Here is a 19,428-nt window from a genome sequence, read left to right as displayed (position 1 = left end):
AAGGCTTAAATGAGTGTAGTTTAAACAAGATAGCAACGTATGCATGCATGCTTAAGATGATATCAACTCAAGATTGTGTTGTGTGTGTGTATATACTGTGTTCTTACTATGTGTTTGTTTGTTCAGGTGGTTTCTTGGTTACTCAGAGGATGTTGGACATGTTCAAGCGGCCCACTGATCCCCCAGAGTACAACTACTTGTATCTTCTTCCTACTGGTTTGTTTATTGGAGGTTATGGGGTGGCTCTTCAAAGCGGCTACAATATTGAACAGGTAAGACAGCATTACTTAAAGTTAACTTAAACTCTTCAAATCGTGTAGCTTGTTGAGTTGCTTAGGCTCAAACTTGCACTTTTCAACATGGCAGATGATAAAAGACAAAAACGTTTGTATTGAAGGCTTTGTTGTTAACTAAAACTGAAACTATTATACATTAACATTATTTCAATTGACAAAAATTAAAATGATTAGTTTGAAAAAATAGTTGCCAACTAACTGAAATAAGTTTAAGTTGGAGTACTAAAAAGTAAAACTGAAATAAAAATAAATTAAAGCTCAATAGAAATTTAAAAAGATGACAAAAACACATAAGTTATATAGCGAAAATCTAGTTATGTGCTGTAGTAGTGCAAAAGAGAAATGGATTTTGGAGGATATATATCCTCACTTCCTGTGAACCTTCTTGTGTGCAGATGATGTATTTGGGCTCCGGCTTGTGCTGCGTAGGGGCTCTGGCGGGTCTGTCTACCCAGTCCACGGCCCGTCTCGGTAATGCCCTAGGCATGATCGGAGTGGCCGGTGGCATTGCTGCCACTTTCGGAGCGCTGAAACCTTCCCCAGAGCTCATGGCACAAATGAGTGCGGCCATGGCAGTGGGTGGCACTGCTGGTGAGTACATGTGTGTGCTTGTGTCTGTGTGCATTTCTTCTTTAGTCAGCAGCCTTTGAACCTAGTGTGTGTAAGTAAATTGGAAGTGACCTTGTGATTTCCCCACAACCCCAGGTAATGGTCATCAGGTTGTGTGAGTCACACAGCGCGGTATCGCTCTTTGTAGCCAGTCATGTCTAATCTAAATTGCTAATTATTCCTGGAAACCTGCTGGAACGTAGTTTAAACCGTCCCAACCAGCCCCAGCTCAAACCAGAAATCTGCTTGATTCCAGATGCTTCCACCCTAAGGTCTCAGCCCGCCCCAAACATGCCCTGTACACACCCTTCCCCCAACCTGCACTCCAGATTCACATCAACACACACACCGCTTCATTGGATGTGACCCGCTTACCCTCTTTCTTGTTTGCTCCACCTTTGCAGGTTTGACCATCGCTAAGAAGATCCAGATCTCAGACCTGCCACAGCTCGTCGCCGCTTTCCACAGTCTGGTGGGTCTGGCAGCCGTGCTCACATGCGTGGCTGAGTACATGGTGGAGTACCCCCACTTTGCAACCGACCCTGCAGCCAACCTCACAAAGATTGTAGCCTACCTGGGGACCTACATCGGAGGAGTCACCTTCAGTGGATCTCTGGTGGCTTATGGCAAACTTCAAGGTCCTGCTTGTTTGGTCAGATAACACTTAAAGGGATAGTTCACCCAAAAGTGACCAATTTTGTCACAATTCATTCACCCTCATTTCCTTCCAAATCTAAATGGCTTTCTTGTGTGGAAAACAAAAAAGATTTTGTAGAACAGTTTTTGTCCATACAATGAGTCAAAGAACAGAACAACACTAGGCCCCATTGACATTCATTGTATGGACAAACAAACACATCTTTTGTGTTCCACAGAAGAAAGTAATTCGGGTTTGGAGTAAATGATGAGCAATTTTTCATTACTGTTCAGTGTCCGTTTTAACCAATTTTTGGGAAAAGATCTTATTGTACCTGATTAAAAATTATTGCTGTCTTAAATTGTTCATTTTCAAATGTTAAACATCAAGCTTTTTGGAGGAAAGCCACTGGAGCCCTTTTCTTTTGTTGACAACAGCCAGTTTATAAGAGCTTTTCATTACAAATGCACATTATAAGCGACCCAAACTCATAGCAAGTGTGTTCGTGTAACAGCATTTACTGTAAACCAAGCCGCTCTGAGACACTGAAAACACTGGATCATGAGCTGCTTATGTTTAAAAGAACGCAGTGCCACGCTTCACTCTTAAACATGCTGCTTAATTAAATCGGAGGCATTGTGTTTAGATAATCGCACTAAACTATATAGAAATTCCATTTTATTTTAATTAATTGTGCAGTCCTAGTAGAAATCCCAATCCTCATTGTCTGGTGCAGCTTTGTTTGTTAACTCACCATCCCACCAGTGCCACACATGCCTCATGTTTAAAGCTTGGCCAGGCGGAACCTCTCAAAATTTGGCACTAATTAGTCCCTCCGCCCCCCCAGTCATTTTCCACTTGTCCCTCAAAGCTGGGATGCATTATATTCAGGAGCTTTCCCATTCCTCCACCACTACCACCGCTCTGAAGCCTGCAGGCTTGCACTGATAAAGCAGATTAGAAGTCTCATTTTTATCTTTGTGAGTTTTTCTTTCAGTGTAAAAAGGGTGTAGAATGCTGTACATAATCGCCCAATCCAACTGTATTGCTAAGTTGTTACGCGGCAGATGCTGAAGTGTAATTGATTCGGCTCCTACTGAGTTTTTCCTGCATTCACATACTTTGTCTTGCGCTGATGATATGTCTCATACATATTATTATAGTTTACAGAGCGCTAACAGCTGCTTAAAGTGCACTTTAACAACATGACATGCAGTTGTGTACCTTTGTTTAAAGCACAACTCAAACAAGCTTCTCGTTTCCAAGAACTTCTCCTCCTAATTTCCTTTCACTCATCGCGTTCCCAAACAGCACATGGTGTTCAGCGTATATGCTAACCCACTTTTTGCCAAGACTCAAATTGTTTTGCTCTTCTCACTTCACTTCCTCCTCATGCAGGTCTTCTGAACTCTGCTCCCCTTATGCTTCCTGGTCGCCATGCACTGAACGCCACCCTAATGGCTGCCAGTGTGGGTGGCATGATCCCCTACATGCTTGATCCCAGCTATACCACCGGCCTGACCTGTCTGGGCTCCGTGTCTGCACTCTCTGCAGTCATGGTAAGGGATTCAGTTTTCTAAAATCTTTTTGCCAGGTTGTATTTTATACAATTTATTTTATAGTATTTCTTTTATATATAATTTATTGTGTTTGTGTATATATGAAGAGTTCAGATGCAAAAGCTGCTAAGCGCCACCTCTGTCAAAAATGAGATGATGTTAAGCGAGTGCTCTCCGCGCATAGTATACGTTCATCAAAAACTTTCACTTCAAATCCGCTAAATCCCAGCGTCAGCCCATTCAGAAATACTGGTTCGTTGGCAGAAACCACTAAATGCCACTTCCCTTTGTCAGCAAAAGCCTCTAAGTCCACAGAAGAACCAATTGGAAGACGTGAATCCAGTCATATGATTTCAAGATGAATGACGCTGTGCGTATGAGCCGGCTTTCAATTGTCAAGCTGCAGGTTTTTATTGTGTTTTGTCCATCGTTACAGTGGCAATGACAGGATTTTGTGAGTAGCAAGTAAACACAACAGTGTTCCTTTTGCTGCTGTAAAACTGACAGAAACAGACATTTTACTATGCCTTGTCCAAAGAGGTGGAGGTTTTTACAAAAAAGCACACATGGCAAGATTTTTAAATACCAATGAATTGACTAAGGTGGCATTTTTGAAAATAAGACATTTCAATAACTGACTAATAACATTTTTCATTGCCATTAAAGTGAAATTTCTGAGCCTGGTAAAAAAAAATGCTCTTTTAAAAGAAAAAATGTCATAATGTACATCATCAGCCAGTATATTGGCTTTCTTAAGTAGGGTCAGTCATCTATAAAATTGCTCATTTGGTTAGTCTTGATATGAGAATGTAGAGATTAAAGGGTTAGTTCGCCCTAAAAATGAAGATTCTGTCATTAATTACTCAGCCTCATGTCGTTCCACACCCGTAAGACCTTCGTTCATCTTCAGAACACAAATTAAGATATTTTTAATAAAATCTGATGGCTCAGTGAGGCCTCCATTGACAGCAAGACAGTTAACACTTTCAAATGCCCAGAAAGCTACTAAAGACATGTTTAAAACGGTTCATGTGACTACAGTAGTTCAACCTTAATGTTATAAAGCGACGAGAATACTTTTGTGCGCCAAAAACAAAATAACTTTATTCAACAATATCTAGTAATGGGTGATTTCAAAACACTGCTTCATGAAGCTTCGAAGCTTTACGAATCTTTTGTTTCGATTCAGTGGTTCGGAGTGCGTATCAAACTGTCAAAGTCACGCCCCCCAGTGGTGAACCATTGACATTTCGAAAAGACACTTATGACTCCGAACCACTGAATCGAAACAAAAGATTCGTAAAGCTTCGAAGCTAAATCGTTTCATAAAGCAGTGTTTTGAAATCGCCCATCACTAGATATTGTTGAATAAAGTCGTTATTTTGTTTTTTTTGGCGCACAAAAAGTATTCTCGTTGCTTCGTAACATTAAGGTTGAACTACTGTAGTCACATGAACTGTTTTAAATACATCTTTAGTAGCTTTCTGGGCATTGAAAGTGTTAATTGTCTTGCTGTCAATGCAGGCCTCACCGAGCCATCGGATTTTTTTCAAAAATACCTTAATTTGTGTTCCAAAGATAAACGAAGGTCTTACGGGTGTGGAATGACATGAGGCTGAGTAATTAATGACAGAATTTTCATTTTTGGGTGAACTAACCCTTTAAGATTTTGAGTGATGTCTGAAAAAGATTTTGCAACTACACTATGTACAACTTCTGTTCAGCGCTTCAGAACGGCGGCCCATACGTAAACCTCTCAGCTCATGAAATCCATCTCCCTTTGGCTTTAGTTTTATTTATTTATTTTATATAATCCATAAGAGCACACCACCATATGATGACAGATATAAGTAAACCGCAATCATGAAACTTCAAGAGAGGGTTCTCTGAGTCTCAGTAAACATTGTCGTCATGAGGCTTTCGTCATTTGTCAATAATCAGGAAGCTGACATTTTGATACAGCTCCTTTTACCTCTATAAAGATAAACAATCACCTGCAGTATGGTGTCTGTCTCTTTTTACAGCGAGATTCTTCAAGTCTCCGTCTTTTTGCTTGTTTGAACGTATTTTTTACATGATGTGTGGTAGCTGGCTTTGTTCAAGCCTGTTCCCTGAGGAAAGCACATTGTTTGATAATACAGGAATGATATCATGGACGAGGGAAACGAATACTGTGTTTTGACAAACACCTCATGCCTTAATTGAAGCCCATTGCAACCAAATCTGTGTGAAATATGTTGCTCTGGCGTGATCTAGATCGCATTTCCTATTTGCATCATCACCCAGTGTGTATATGAACAGACTTGACGAACCGCGTGTACAATGCTCATACCTCAGGCTTGTGGTTTTTCTTTTGGTGGACTTCCTTTTTGTTTAAATGTTGGAATCGAGTTACTGTTGTGCTTTGCTCACTTGTCATCACCGTAACCTTTGATCTCCACCCTTTTTTCTCTTTCTGACCTCGCTTTTCTTTTTCTTTGTAGGGCCTGACCCTGACAGCTGCCATCGGAGGGGCCGACATGCCTGTGGTGATCACGGTGCTAAACAGCTATTCTGGCTGGGCCCTGTGCGCTGAAGGCTTCCTGCTCAACAACAACTTGCTGACCATTGTAGGTGCCCTCATTGGCTCTTCTGGAGCCATCCTCTCCTACATTATGTGTGTGGTAAGTTTACAATGACAGTTCATTCCATGGTTGATTTTGTTCACACCTCTTTTATGAAGTATAGTTTGCGGCTTTAATATGATTTTCTAAATGGATATTGTGGTGGTTATTCGTGGAAAGTCACAGTGGCAATGTTTTCTCCAGCCCGCAAGCTCTAAATATTATTTAAAATACAACATATTTTTATACATAAATGTTTAAATATTTATAGTTCTATTACAGTTATATATTATTTTAAATGTAAATATATAATTATATTAAATGTGAACTAGTTTGGGGTAATTTTTTTTTTTTTTTTTTTTTTTTGACAGAAGTCTTTGCATTTATTTGATCAACTGAAAACAGAAAAAAATGGTCAAATATTACTACAATTTAAAATAACTTTCATATTTTAATTTATTTTAAAATGTAATTTATTCCTGTGATGTCAAAGCTGAATTTTCAGCAGCCATTACTCCAGTCTTCAGAGTCACATAATTCAGAAATCATTCTGTGCTGACTTGGTGCTGAAGTAACATTTTATTTTATTGTTGGGGGGGGGATTCTTTCGTGAATAGAAAGTAAAAAAAAAAAATTATTTGGTTATAACTTAAAAATGAACAAATATTTTTCTTAGACATGATCAGTGGATCAATTCATCACAGACTTATCAAAATGTTAAAAGGTCATGTTAAATCATTTGTGGATACCCTAATTAATATTAGGTTATAAAACACATGTGTGCGAGTCTAAAAACCTTGATCCCAAAGACTTCATGTTCCTGTTATAATGACTCCCATGGCTTGAACCTCTGTGGGATTTGGGAATTCAACACCATGGTTTTCTTTTAGGATGGACTTATGGTATTATTTTATGATGTACCCGCTTTTATTCTTCTCTCACATGTAAATTCCTCTCGAGTCATTTTGGCTGTCTGGCACGCTTCTTAATATCCTGTTAATAATGTCTAAATGTCATATGGAGACACATTTTCTTGACACAATCTTTTTTTTTTTTTTTATTCACTGAGAAGGCGGTCTTCATACTCTGCGACCTGATTTCCAACCTCTGGGTGTCTTTTCCTTGCTAGGCCATGAACCGCTCCCTGGCAAACGTTATTCTGGGTGGTTACGGCACGTCATCCACCGGCACGGGCAAGCCCATGGAGATCACAGGTACCCACACGGAGGTCAACGTGGATCAAACGGTGGAAATGATCAAGGAGGCTCATAATGTCATCATCGTTCCAGGTAATGGAGGCCCTTTGTAGCCGTGCACATCTGAAACTCCTTGGTTTAAACTAGATCTGGAGTGTCCCCGTCAATGACTTCAAACGATCCTTTATGTTATGGCTGTTAAAGCAACCTTGGTTCACCTCCATTACATCACTGGTAATTTTTTGACCCCTCCTGTGCGGGATAACCCCCCTAGAGTGCGCCCTGTGGCATGCTGGAGCTTGTTCTGAGGTGGTCTTGAATTCTCACTCGTTTTTTTTTGGGGGGGGGACCCTAGACACATTCGTGTGCAGTTTTTATCTGTCTGTTTGAGTTCGACTCTTCGGTGTGTTGTTTTGTGGAACGGCGCGGTTGGCCTCCTGTGGCATTGTTCGTGTGAGCAGAGCTGTCGAGGGTGATGTCAGGTTTATCTCTTCTGGCATGTTTCTATTGCCCAGCTACAGCTTACTGATTGAGCAAGATGTGTCAGATGAACTTTAACTGTGTTTACATTAGATACAACTTCAGTTGGCAAATAATTTAGTTGGACTCGTATATCTGAAGTGAATATTTTTCTATGGCTGGTTCCTTAGCAGGGGCCTCCGTAATGGCCTCTAGCAACGGCAGCAACTCTCACGCTGCTTTGTTTTCCGCAACGGACTGTTTTATAGTTGCGTTTTATGGTCCGACAGCAGGTCGAAAAGATCAAGACCTTGGAGGCGACAGGACAGTGGAAAAGAGGAGCGATTAGATGTGGGAATATGAACAGAAAGAAAAGGAGAAATGATAATAAACAGCTCAGTCCAGAGTAAACAAGACTGCAGGGCCAAGCACAACAAAGACGGCCCCTTTTATTTAAAACAAATGGCCGTCCAACAGGCTCTGAGGCATCCAAATTTTTCCCTCTTGACCGTTGCCCGTTTAGCCACTGCCAAGATGTCTGAGAGAGCCCTGTGCTCACGGACAACAGAGGCCTGGCCATGATGAACGCCATGATCTGTTGGTATGAGCCTCAATGGGATGGGATGTAGTTGGGCCAGGAGTTCTGATTTTTAATACCTGTTAACTTATTTTTCTCACACTTTTTAGAGAAAACAAATTTTCCAAAATCCCAATGTTTAAATATGGCAGCTACACTACACTCTTTCATTGGTCCTGGACGATCGGACCATCCTTATTATTGAGCACTGGATTGCTAAATAACATAACTGAACCCACTTAAGTTTTCTCCCCTCATTTGCCGCTAAATCAATCCATCAGCCATCATTGTGTGTTTTTTTTTTTTTTTTTTTGGGTTATTTTTGTATATTTTGCATGGGGTTCTCTTCACTGATCAGTCCTTACGCTGAGTAAGCAATGGCCTTGTTTCCATTTCCACATTTTTGTATAATTTAAGTAGTCATATTCACTTTTGGTGATTGACAGCTGTGAAAACATTTAAGACTTTTCTGTTTAAGCTTGAAGTTTGCCAACCATGGCTGTTTTCCCAAGGTGAAATGTCTTTTATTTAACAAAAAGAGAGCTGCAAAAAATCATTAGGAGTGAGGAGGGTTAGTCAACATGCACCGTGACATGCTTGTTTAAATGGGAGGATATGAAGGTTGTTGTGACAGGCCTGTCCGAAGGTGTCAGCTGTAACTGAGGCTTTAAACTGACTGACGTGTGGAATTTATATTCATTTTCCTCACTGTAGTACTAAACTGCTTATTGATGAAAGATAAGTCTTTTTAAATTGTTGCACAGTGTATATTACTCTTTCTGATTTCAGTTCAACCTATTCTGTGCTGTTTTCAAAGTGCACCAAAGGTGTAAAAATAAACACTTTTGTGAAATATTATTATGAATTCTGGTGCTGTAGATTCATTAAAGATGTATTTCAACATGAAGGAATTTTCTCATCTTTTCTGTTTGTTTATAATCCTGCAGGTCATTCAAGTTTTAATTACTCTATCTGTGATTGTAAATGAGTGGGAGCAGGTCGCTTGTTTGCTTTACTTTCAAAACAGATTTGTCTTATTGTTTATAAGTTGGGATTATTTATTATGGTAAAATCAATTCTTATGACATATTGTGAAAAAGATGAGGTATGATTACTAAAAGTATAAAATGATTTGTAGGGATCATGCAGAGTTCATTAGAGTTTTCCAGGCTTCAAATAATAGTAGCAGTGGATGTTTTGCATGTCTGTGTTTAGGTGTGTTCCTTATTTAATTGTTGTGTCTTTTACTTCAGGTTATGGTCTGTGTGCAGCAAAAGCTCAGTATCCTATTGCTGATCTTGTCAAGTCACTGTCTGAGCAGGGAAAGAAAGTCAGGTAAGAAACATTCAAACATCTTCACAGTCGTTTTCAAATCTTTGCTGCTCAGCTGTGATTTGAAACCATGGTTAAGCCACGTGTGCACCACGAGATCTGTGATACCAAGAGAAAGCTATCCGTTAACATTTCCCATTCATCTCAGTGGCGGTTGCTCTGTGGTTGCTGGACACACCCCTTATTAGTAAACAATGTCCTATGAATTATTGAACTGTGTGACACTTAGAATCTCTCCTTTCTTTGTGAAAAAACAAGACTGGGAGAGTGAGGATTTGGACAAAGCCACTTTAAAACTTTATTTTAGAACTTTTCTTTAGTTCTAATCCATAATACATGTTATCTGTAAAAGATTTTAAAGCTATTATTATATATTATAAATAATAATATAGTTATTTATTTATGTTTTTCTTATTGTTAAACCTCTTGTTGACTAGTGACTCAGGCATCAGTCTGGCCATTGATGTTTTTCAATCCTGTATCTTTAAGTCCAAAGTTAAGCCAAAAATCAAACATTTCATCATATCTCTCTAAGTCTTGTCAGTACGGCTGACAAGTGTTTAAGTGGCTCACTAGTTGCAGGTCAGTGTGGTAAACCTCTGAATGGCAGCCTTCTCTCTCTTTCTCTCTGCATGTCGGACTCCTCCATTTCAAAGAGTGCTTTTGAATATCGTCATTCAGTTGCTCTATTGTCTGGGGCTTTTGTTGCCTTTCCAGTGTATGTGTAATGCCCTGTGATCTGAGAGCACAGTGTACCCCAGGCCTCCCAGTGCAGTGAAAGAGCCGGTGAAGAGCAGAGCGATAGGTGCGGGCTACGCAATACTTTCCACAGTCCCAATGTCGCCTCTCAGGTTGCAGGGTGTGGAAAGACTGTGCCTGACCCTAGAAATGCTTCAACAACCATGCACTTTCAATATTTGTCATATTGATGGGAGGAACATGTAACATAATGTAAAAGTTTCTCAAGTTGAGACTGTGGATGGTGGAGCCAGAGAGTGTTTAGCTGCTGTGGGACTGATGTGTTACATGGGAAAAGACATTCCACTTCGCGTACAGAAGTGCAAGCCAAAATTCACGTCACTGCATTTAGACCTTCAAAAATTAAACAGGTCTTGAACATGCCAAAGCAAATTGGACATTGTGATGCTACACATTATAATGGATGATTTTTTAACATGCAGCATCATCTTGCACCCATTCAGAAAGACAGATGGACCAGTTTAAAACTTCAACTTTGTGTCCAGTGTAGACATCCTCAAACAGTTGTGGTGCATCATGTCAAAGAATGCACCCAATACAGATGCGTTGAATACGTTTTTATTATAAGCGAGATGCTCACGTTTGTTCTAGAAGACAGTGTTAGCCTACTCATTTGAGTACTCATGAAATGGCAACATAGCTAAAACGTATTTCTAAAATGTTGGAAATGCTTTTTATTGAAAGTAGCATACTTTTATCTGTTGAGACATGATTTCACAATCACGCATATATTATATTAACATATAATATTTGTGATGTTTGAGTTGGGGAGGTGTGACATGTGAAAATGTTGTTTGCAAAATATGCTTTATTTTTACATACTTCACTATATATTTCACCTTTAAAACTTGTTATATTTAAATTTACACACTTTTCAAATTATTCACTTTTTTTAAATTCCCCTGTAGTCAATCATTTTATCCTTTAAAACTCATCTTTGATCACAAATGACACATTTAAATATTTTTTCCTGTGTAAAAAAAAATTGCTTTAAAATAGCTTAAATGTAACTCTACACCCTTGCTTCATTTAGTATACGCAGATCTATGAATATGCTAATTAGCCCCGCCTCCACTCACTCGCACGAGCTCAGAGATCCACTCGGTCAACTTACTGAGGTAAACGCTGCACAATGGTGTCACTTTTTTACAATGTCGGAGATATAACAGTAATTAATATGATTAGCCTTTTGCTTGACTACGTTATCAAACCGCTAATAATGTGTTGCTGATGTTACACACACTATGTTCCCGTTCGCCATTTCAGAGTCAGACAGCTGACCCTGGGTCAGGCCATTAATGTAGATGTAAATTTGGCATGTGCCAGCCCTGGGTATAAAATTATAATAACGCACATATTGAACTGTAGCTCTCATATGGACAACACAAGTTCAAGTTCTGGCTTGTGACATTTCACAATACTATTCTTTTTTTTTCTTTTTTCCCCATCTTCTCCATTCCTCTCGTCTGTCAATAAAAGCAGCAAAAAGGCCAAATGAGAGATGTGGCCAATACTTTATAAATGGGCATCTGATTTGAATATACTCTTTGCATGGCTACAGCTGACCACTGTGGCTCCTTTTTTCACTTTTCATTTCTCCCTCTTTTTTTTTTTCTTTTTTTTTTTGTCTCTCTCACTAGATGGTGTCGATGCTTTTGTTGCCCTGTTCCCACTAGATAGTGGTTGTCAGCACTAGCATGGTTTAACCACACTCTTGGCAGTCAGAGGAGCCAATTACAGCATCATCTATGACTTAAAGGTTCCCTCAGCATTTTTCATGAAGGGACTCACTCACATAAACACTTTTTAATCAGTCCCAGAATGTCATGGTGTGCTGCCAACCCGTCTTATACACTTAAAAGATGAAGTACTGGTCAGCAACTTGGTCACAGTGGTCAGCCGTGCGTGTTTTTTGCTCAAAAGTGTTTTGCTGTTGATGGAGACTGTTGCGTCCTGCATCAGATTATCATTCCCTGCCACTTTATTGTGAGCTTCATTATCATTTCCCATAATGCAGCTTGTGGGGTACTTAAACAGTCAAGTTGAAATTGTCAACTTATTTCATTCAGATGCCACCTTGTCAGATCTGTCACATATGCTAGATTCCTGTTTTTCTTTCTCTTTAGAGCTGCGGGCACTGTGTGATTGTGGAGGAGAGATGCAGACCGGAAGCTTGTGTAATTTTCGTTCATTTGTTTGATCTGAGAGCCCAACAGCTGCTGCCAATTAGAGCATTTGCAGTTGATTAGAAGGGGAGATGGGTGGCCAAATAGTGGACAGATTAGGTAGCGCACCCGCCGCTCTCCCCCTCGCTTTCTTTGGGATAATTGGCTGTGGGTGTCGCCCTGTTGAGAGGACTGTGGGTAGAACTGACACTGTGTAAACTGTCTCCTTATCATTCACATTAGGTATCTGTCTGTCTCTCCGTAAGGATCATTACATTTCTTTTTTGCTGCAATGTAGAGTTGGAAAGATTTAGTTGAAAGTAGTTTGGGCAGGAAAGCACAGCAGTCTGAATTTCCATTGGGCCGCAAGCTATCGAAGTTATTTTCAGAGTGTGTGTTGGTTCAGCGTGGTGAAACGCAGTGTGATGGTGATGGGAATAGCAGGACGATCGGGTTGGTTTGGATGGGATAGTTGAGTTTGGACTCATTGTCCGCCCAGACTGTTTTGCACACACACTGCAGCTGCAGCTTATGTAAGAAGCTGACTGACAAACCTCATGTCTCAAGTTTTGAGGCCTGTCCACTAAAGTATATTTCTGTTTGGTTTATTATTGAATATTTTGTCCTCATTTCCTATTTGATAAATAAGTTTACTTGAAGGAAACTGATGAACAGATGTCGGATTTGATGGAAAGCAACTGCAAGAATGATGTGGTCTTTGTTTTGCAACTGGACACGGCACATTTTGTTAGGAAAAATAGCCACCTTCGACTGAATGAGTCCACTTTTCAGTAACCGCTTAGGACATTTTCTCCAAGGAGGTAGTGCTGCCTTCAAAATTTCAAAGAGAAGATAATTGACAATAGTGTAAAATAAAACAAATATGAGATCAATAGTGTGTACATATGTTGCGCAAATTGGCCTAAATGCTCTGGAAATGGACTAATTACAAAGTAAACAGCTCAACATGTTAATTCAAACAAGAAGTGAAGTGAGCTGGTTTTAGTGACTGCTCAGGTCAGGTAAATTGGTTAAAGGTGCAAATTCATGCTTGCGATCATTACACTTGTGATGTTTTCCGAGAACTTTCCTGATTCTACCATTTAGTTCTTTAATTAAATCCATGTGGCTGTTTTTAATTATAATTATGTCAAATAAATTAATTATTATAGAGATATAATTTTCCAAGCCTTCTTTTTATGTTTTAAATGGTCAATTACTTTTTTACTGTGTGTCTATTTTAATTATATGTATAATGTTAATTATTATAAAGAGATTTTCCCAAGTCTTCTCTTTATGGTTTAAATGGTTTTACTTTTATTTTATTTTATTATAATTAATATGCTTGCTTGATTGAATGATGCTACGCCAACCTCTACAAAAAAAATAAAAATAAAATTATATATACATAATATGAAGAGTTTGGTTCCAAAACGCTATAAATCCATTTTGATTAATTTGAGTAAAAATGTGTTTTCTTTACCAAGAAAGCAGCAAGATGAAAACCACTATTTCTGTTTCAAACTTTTCATATACCATCTTTATAGATTTTGATTTTCAAAGGTTTTGTTTTATAAAAAATTTTTATTTTTTCCCCAAAATGCAATAAATCCATGACACGTTTTTTTTTTTTTTTCAAAATGCAATTAATCCATCAATATAAAAGTTATTTTTCATATTGAAAATACACAACAAAGTAAGTTGATCCACAGCCTCTGAACTTTGCCAGTACTAATCTTATATACAGGCATTTGACTAAAAAAACATTCAGTCGTCTCTCCCAAAATGAATTCAACGAGTCATCTTGTTAATGTTATAAATTAATTATGTCTCTGTTTGTCATTACCGATTAAAGAGTATCTGGCGCTACCGCATGGTTAAAATAAACACATTTGTCGAGTACATTGGTATAAAAAACGGCTTTTAAAAACTGTTCATGATTCAGTTTTGGGGACCGTGACAGAAGTTTGATGCTAAAGTCTCTTATTTCTTTTTAGAAACAGTGAAAAGTTTTTATAAAAAATAGATTTTGAAGTAACTTGGCTTTGTTGAAGATAAAATGAATATTGTATGAATATATTGGTTTCTTTTTGGTTAAAGGCATATGTAACTGCAGTGTAAACATCAAATAGAAATGGAACACAAATTTACTTCAGTTAAAAAAAACAGGAACGAATGCAGGAATATCACTTCCTGTGTCTCTCCTAAGCCTGTAGGCTGTGATCTGTTTTTACAGTGAAGTTGTAAAGCTGCCCACGTGCCCTGAGGGTCCACTCGTCTTCCTCAAGCCATTTCCCCTGAGCTCATGCACTTTACTACCCGGCATTAAAAAGATACCTTCAACTGCTGCTTATTTCCTTCTCTGTTAACCTCTTGCAAACAGCCTGACCCCAAAGCACTTCTACTTAACTGTGTTCAAAGACTCCTGCTTGTACTGTATGAAAAGTCATCCTGACCTGCACTGCCGGAAAGTGCTTTATTTGGATGCCATGTGTGTATCAGGCAATCCAAGAGGTCAAGTGATCTGTGTTGTGTGTTTGTGCCTGTTCAGGTTTGGTATCCACCCTGTGGCTGGTCGTATGCCGGGCCAACTGAATGTACTGTTGGCTGAAGCTGGTGTGCCATATGATATTGTGCTGGAGATGGACGAAATCAATGAGGACTTCCCTGGTATGATATCCATTTTTGGTGCTTTTGCCATCATCTTTTGGGATATCCATAATTTTGCTTTCCATTATCTGTCTATTTTTCAGAAACTGATCTGGTTTTGGTAATTGGAGCCAATGACACAGTTAACTCAGCAGCCCAGGAGGACCCCAACTCGATCATTGCTGGCATGCCTGTTTTGGAGGTCTGGAAGTCCAAGCAGGTAAGCATATTATTTGTTGTTAAAATCAGGCAACCTTTAAATATAATTATAGTCTTATACAGTCATTTTTTTTTAAGCTGATTTTGACATGAAATACACTACCTATAAAAAGTTTGGGAATAAAAAAAATAAATAGTCTTATTCAGCAAGGGCACATTTAAATTGTTCAAAAGTGGCAGTAATGGCATTTATAATGTGACAAAATATTTTAAATAAATGCTGTTCTTTTGAGCTTTTCTATTCATCAAAGAATCCTGAAAAAATATATCACAGGTTCTACAAAAATATCAAACAGCACAACTGGTTTCAACACGGATTATTAGAAATGTTTCTTGATCGCCAAATCAGAATATTAGAATGATTTCTGAGGGATCATGTGACACTGAAGCCTGGAGTAATGGCTGCTGAAAAGTCAGCTTGGCCATCACAGGAACAAATTACATTTAAAAAAATATATTAAAACTGAATTTTGAATGATAATATTTCACAAAATTACTGTTTTTACTGTACTTTTTGAATAAAAAAATGCAGCCTTGAGCATAAGAGACTTCATTAAAACATTAAAAAAATAACAATAGTGTACGTGATATACTTCATATTCCATATGTTTCAGGCTTTACTTTTATGGCCTAGCTGTAATAAAAGCCAAGATAGCAAGAATTGCCCTCAGGTTTTGTAATACAGACCATCCCTCATTCTCCCACCCAGAGCGATATGAAAATTTCGATCCCATCCCCACAGCTGGTTCCCACTGTAACCGCGCTACAGTCCAGGTGTATCTCCAGCAAGACAGCCTCACGCTGCTTTCATTAGCGCTGACTCGCTCATTCTGGAATGATGACATTTCAGAGCATCCGACCAATACTTTCCCTAAAATGCAGGGCTGGTGTTCCTCACCACATGACAGACCCGTTGCGGCCAGACCTTCTCTGGGGAAATCATTTGGAGTACTGGGGCTTGACGTTTGCAAATGTGCAAATACATAGACCTTCTCCCGCGAGTAATTGCGTGTAGCTTGTTAACCTGTTCCATAATTCTGTATGGAATTTACAAACACTAGAGCTTTGAACCAAAGCCTTTCTTATTTGTAGCAACTTGGATGTGTAGCCAAGTCTCAACGAGGGAACTCGACCAACTTAGAACCTAGTGACGCTCTTGATGACATGATAGCGCAGCCGAATCTGAAGTTTCCCTGTCAATGGTCTCCGTTGATTTTGTTATCCTCAATCTCGTGCAACATCCACCCCTGCTGATTGCTCCCAGCCTTGTTAGAGACCTTCATGTGTAACCTCATTCCCAAATGAAACCAGCTGCCCTATGAATAATTTAACAAAAGGATGTTGTCCTGTCCTGGGGGATGCTGAGCCTGGGTAAAGTGGTCACATGACTCTTTGAGAAGAGGGGCTGGGTTTGTTTGAACGCCATCCCGATCACCTGCCTGGCATCGAACATCTGCAAGGCTTTTGAGGGACAGATGATGATATTAAAAGGATCCGCCTGCTGATTTTGAAGTCTCAAGATGAGGGTCATTTCGTTCCAAATATCTTTCAGTGTATTGAATAACACTAAAGCTAGACCAGCGGCAAGGGCTCTCCTCTCTGGTTTTACTTATTCAATTACCAAGTGTTCCTCCTTCCCAAACAGATGCTCCCAATCAAAGCGCTGCTCTCGACGATTTTCCCAGAAACTGCTCAGCCTAAAAACTGGTGTTTGAGACACTAATGACTCTTAATTTTGCAAATGGCAGATACTTAAATAGCCATTACATGTTGGAAGCTTAGGCTCTTTTTGCACCCTCTTGTACGAATCCTAAAGCCATTCTCTGCCACTTCACGTGCAGGTGCATGCAGTGTTTTTACAGACATAATGTTGCAACGGATTGTATTAGCTGTTAATTTCCATTTGATAATCTTAAAGGGTTAGTTCACTTCTGAATTCAAATTTCATGATAATTAACTCACCCCCATGTCATCCAAGATGTTCATGTCTTTCTTTCTTCAGTCGAAAAGAAATTAAGGTTTTTGAGGAAAACATTCCAGGGTTTTTCTCTGTATAGTGGACTTCAGTGTGGTTCACTGAGTTGAAGGTCTAAATTGCAGTTTCTGTGCAGCTTCAAAGCACTATACATGATCCCAGATTAGGAATAAGGGTCTTATCTAGCGAAACGATCGGCCATTTTCTAAAAAAAAAATTAAAAATTACATACGTTTTAACCACAAGCGATCGTCTTGCACTAGCTCTCTTCCTCCTCCTCTTCTTGTAGAATTCCGGCAGTGTAGATGCTGCTAAGTGTATTACTGCCCTCCACAGGTCAAAGTTTGAACTAAATTGTCATATACAATATGCTAGTGCAAGTATATAAGAATTAGTTCAAACTTTAGCCTGTGGAGGGGAGTAATACACTTGGATGACATGATAAATTATCATGAAATTTTAATTCAGAATTGAACTAATCCTTTAAAGGCAACATACAGACATACAGGATTTTATTTCATGTGAATTTTCCAGCTTATTCCATAAAGTATCGTTCTTTGTTCCTCGATAAGACAAAATGCATCAACCTCTGTTTTCACCCCTCCAGGTCATCGTGATGAAAAGATCTCTGGGAGTTGGCTATGCCGCTGTGGACAACCCTATTTTCTACAAACCAAACACATCCATGCTTTTGGGAGATGCCAAGAAGACTTGTGATGCTCTGTCTGCCAAGGTCCGCGAGGGCTAGAGAGAAAAGAGAAGATCTGACCTTGCTTTGCACCAGATGAGTCACAGAGATGAGGAGATCGAACAAATCCAATAAACCCTTAGATATAAATTAGCACTAATAGGATCAAGCTCTTAATGACACTCTTTGCCCGTTTTGATTATTAAGCTGTAGATATGTAGTTTATTCAGTATTTCCAGAACTTCTGTTTATTTTTCTTTTCATTAAATGTCTTTTTGATCCCCCATTTAAATCAAGTTTAAAGGAAAAAAAGCATTACAGCATCACATTAATTAGCATTAATAAATGAAGCCAACCAGTTGTCATCTGGTTTTGTATGTATTATAGTTAAATTTTTATATAACAAAGCAATCTGTTTTTAAAAACAAGGTTTTTTGTTTTTTTTTGGATAGTGTTTGCATACATATGACTAATTTGAAAGCTATAGACAACTCCAAACTGTATGCTTTTTTTTCCCTTTTTCTTGCTTAATTGTTTTGTCTTGTGAACTTACCATGTGCATTAAGTGACCAGCTGGTGGTATATGGTGGTGTTCCAAGCAAGGAATCAACCTTTTTAGATACAGCTTCAGAGGACCATTTCGCAACATTTCCCAGCACGAAGCTTTGAAGGATCGCTGCTGAGATTAATTAAAGTACTAGCTAATATCACTAAAGATTTACGCACAGAATCCCAAACACCTGTGGCTCCTCCACAAGATGATTTGTATTCCCCAACCACTCTTAATTCAAGCGAATGTCACTGTAGCAGTGATGTTAGTATGAGTAGTTACTGTATATCTGCCCTGTTGTGCTCCCAAATTTGTTCTCAGCAGTAATCCTCTGCAGTATTTGACAGGGATTTGAACAGATGTACTGTACTTTACCAACCGGGACCTAATGGAAAAGATCCTATGAGATACAGGAACCAAGACAGACCATTACAACGACCCTACCTCTCCACAGTTTCAACTCGACCAAAACAATCCCTCACCTCCCCGATCTCACACTCCTCCGCTAATGTTCGCCTCGAGCTGGGCTGCATTGGGCACATAGTTTGTTCTTCGATGTAGATTTTGTGGATGTAGGAAGGTTAATCATACTTTGCAAATAAGCCGCAGCTTAGATGCTGAATATCATCTAATTCAGGAATGTTTTAATATGTGAAGGGAATCAATTGCTGCAAGGGAAAGGAAGTATTTATCAAACATCATCTGGGTTAATAAAGAGTTTTGCATTCCCTCCCGCTTCTTCAGGATATGTTTGTGTAGACAGGTTGTTGTGTAGAAACGATGCTTTGATAATTCTGCTTTGACGCAATACATGGGAGGGAAGAGGGTGAATCTTCAGATGTTTCATTGTGCCATGGTGAGGAATTAATGTCATACTGTGAAATGTTTTTTCTCTCTTCACTGTATCACAGAGCATCCCTCTTAATAAACATCCTGATAAGAGAACCGATGGCACGAACGATCATTCATTTCTCAATATCGCATGCCTTCAATGTTGCGGGCACCACAATGCCTAGATTGGGCTGTTGAAGAAGCCACTTGCATCTTCTGATGAGTGAATATCTGTGCACAAGTGATAGTGATTACCCATTGTCAGTTTCGTGGTTACCTGAGGTTTTTCCTCCCGATTACATCTAGAATTAAGGGTTGAGATGT

At 39.1% G+C, this 19,428-nt stretch overlaps 1 protein-coding gene across 1 annotated transcript in view; it reads left to right on the top strand.

Moving 5' to 3' along the window:
• nnt (nicotinamide nucleotide transhydrogenase) overlaps window positions 1-19,218 on the top strand; it is a 41,576-nt gene extending 22,358 nt beyond the window's left edge. The window contains exons 13-22 of the mRNA XM_051877700.1: window positions 127-272; window positions 692-887; window positions 1,310-1,543; window positions 2,941-3,101; window positions 5,585-5,764; window positions 6,834-6,993; window positions 9,190-9,271; window positions 14,744-14,862; window positions 14,946-15,061; window positions 17,643-19,218. Of these exons, the coding sequence (XP_051733660.1) occupies window positions 127-272; window positions 692-887; window positions 1,310-1,543; window positions 2,941-3,101; window positions 5,585-5,764; window positions 6,834-6,993; window positions 9,190-9,271; window positions 14,744-14,862; window positions 14,946-15,061; window positions 17,643-17,783 (1,535 nt within the window). The 3' untranslated portion in view covers window positions 17,784-19,218. The remainder of the gene's footprint in view (window positions 1-126; window positions 273-691; window positions 888-1,309; window positions 1,544-2,940; window positions 3,102-5,584; window positions 5,765-6,833; window positions 6,994-9,189; window positions 9,272-14,743; window positions 14,863-14,945; window positions 15,062-17,642) is intronic.
• The last annotated feature ends 210 nt before the right edge of the window (window positions 19,219-19,428 follow it).

This window comes from Ctenopharyngodon idella, chromosome 21 (assembly GCF_019924925.1).
Source record: "Ctenopharyngodon idella isolate HZGC_01 chromosome 21, HZGC01, whole genome shotgun sequence".
Lineage (NCBI taxonomy): Eukaryota > Metazoa > Chordata > Actinopteri > Cypriniformes > Xenocyprididae > Ctenopharyngodon > Ctenopharyngodon idella.
This window is presented reverse-complemented; position numbering and strand designations above follow the sequence as displayed.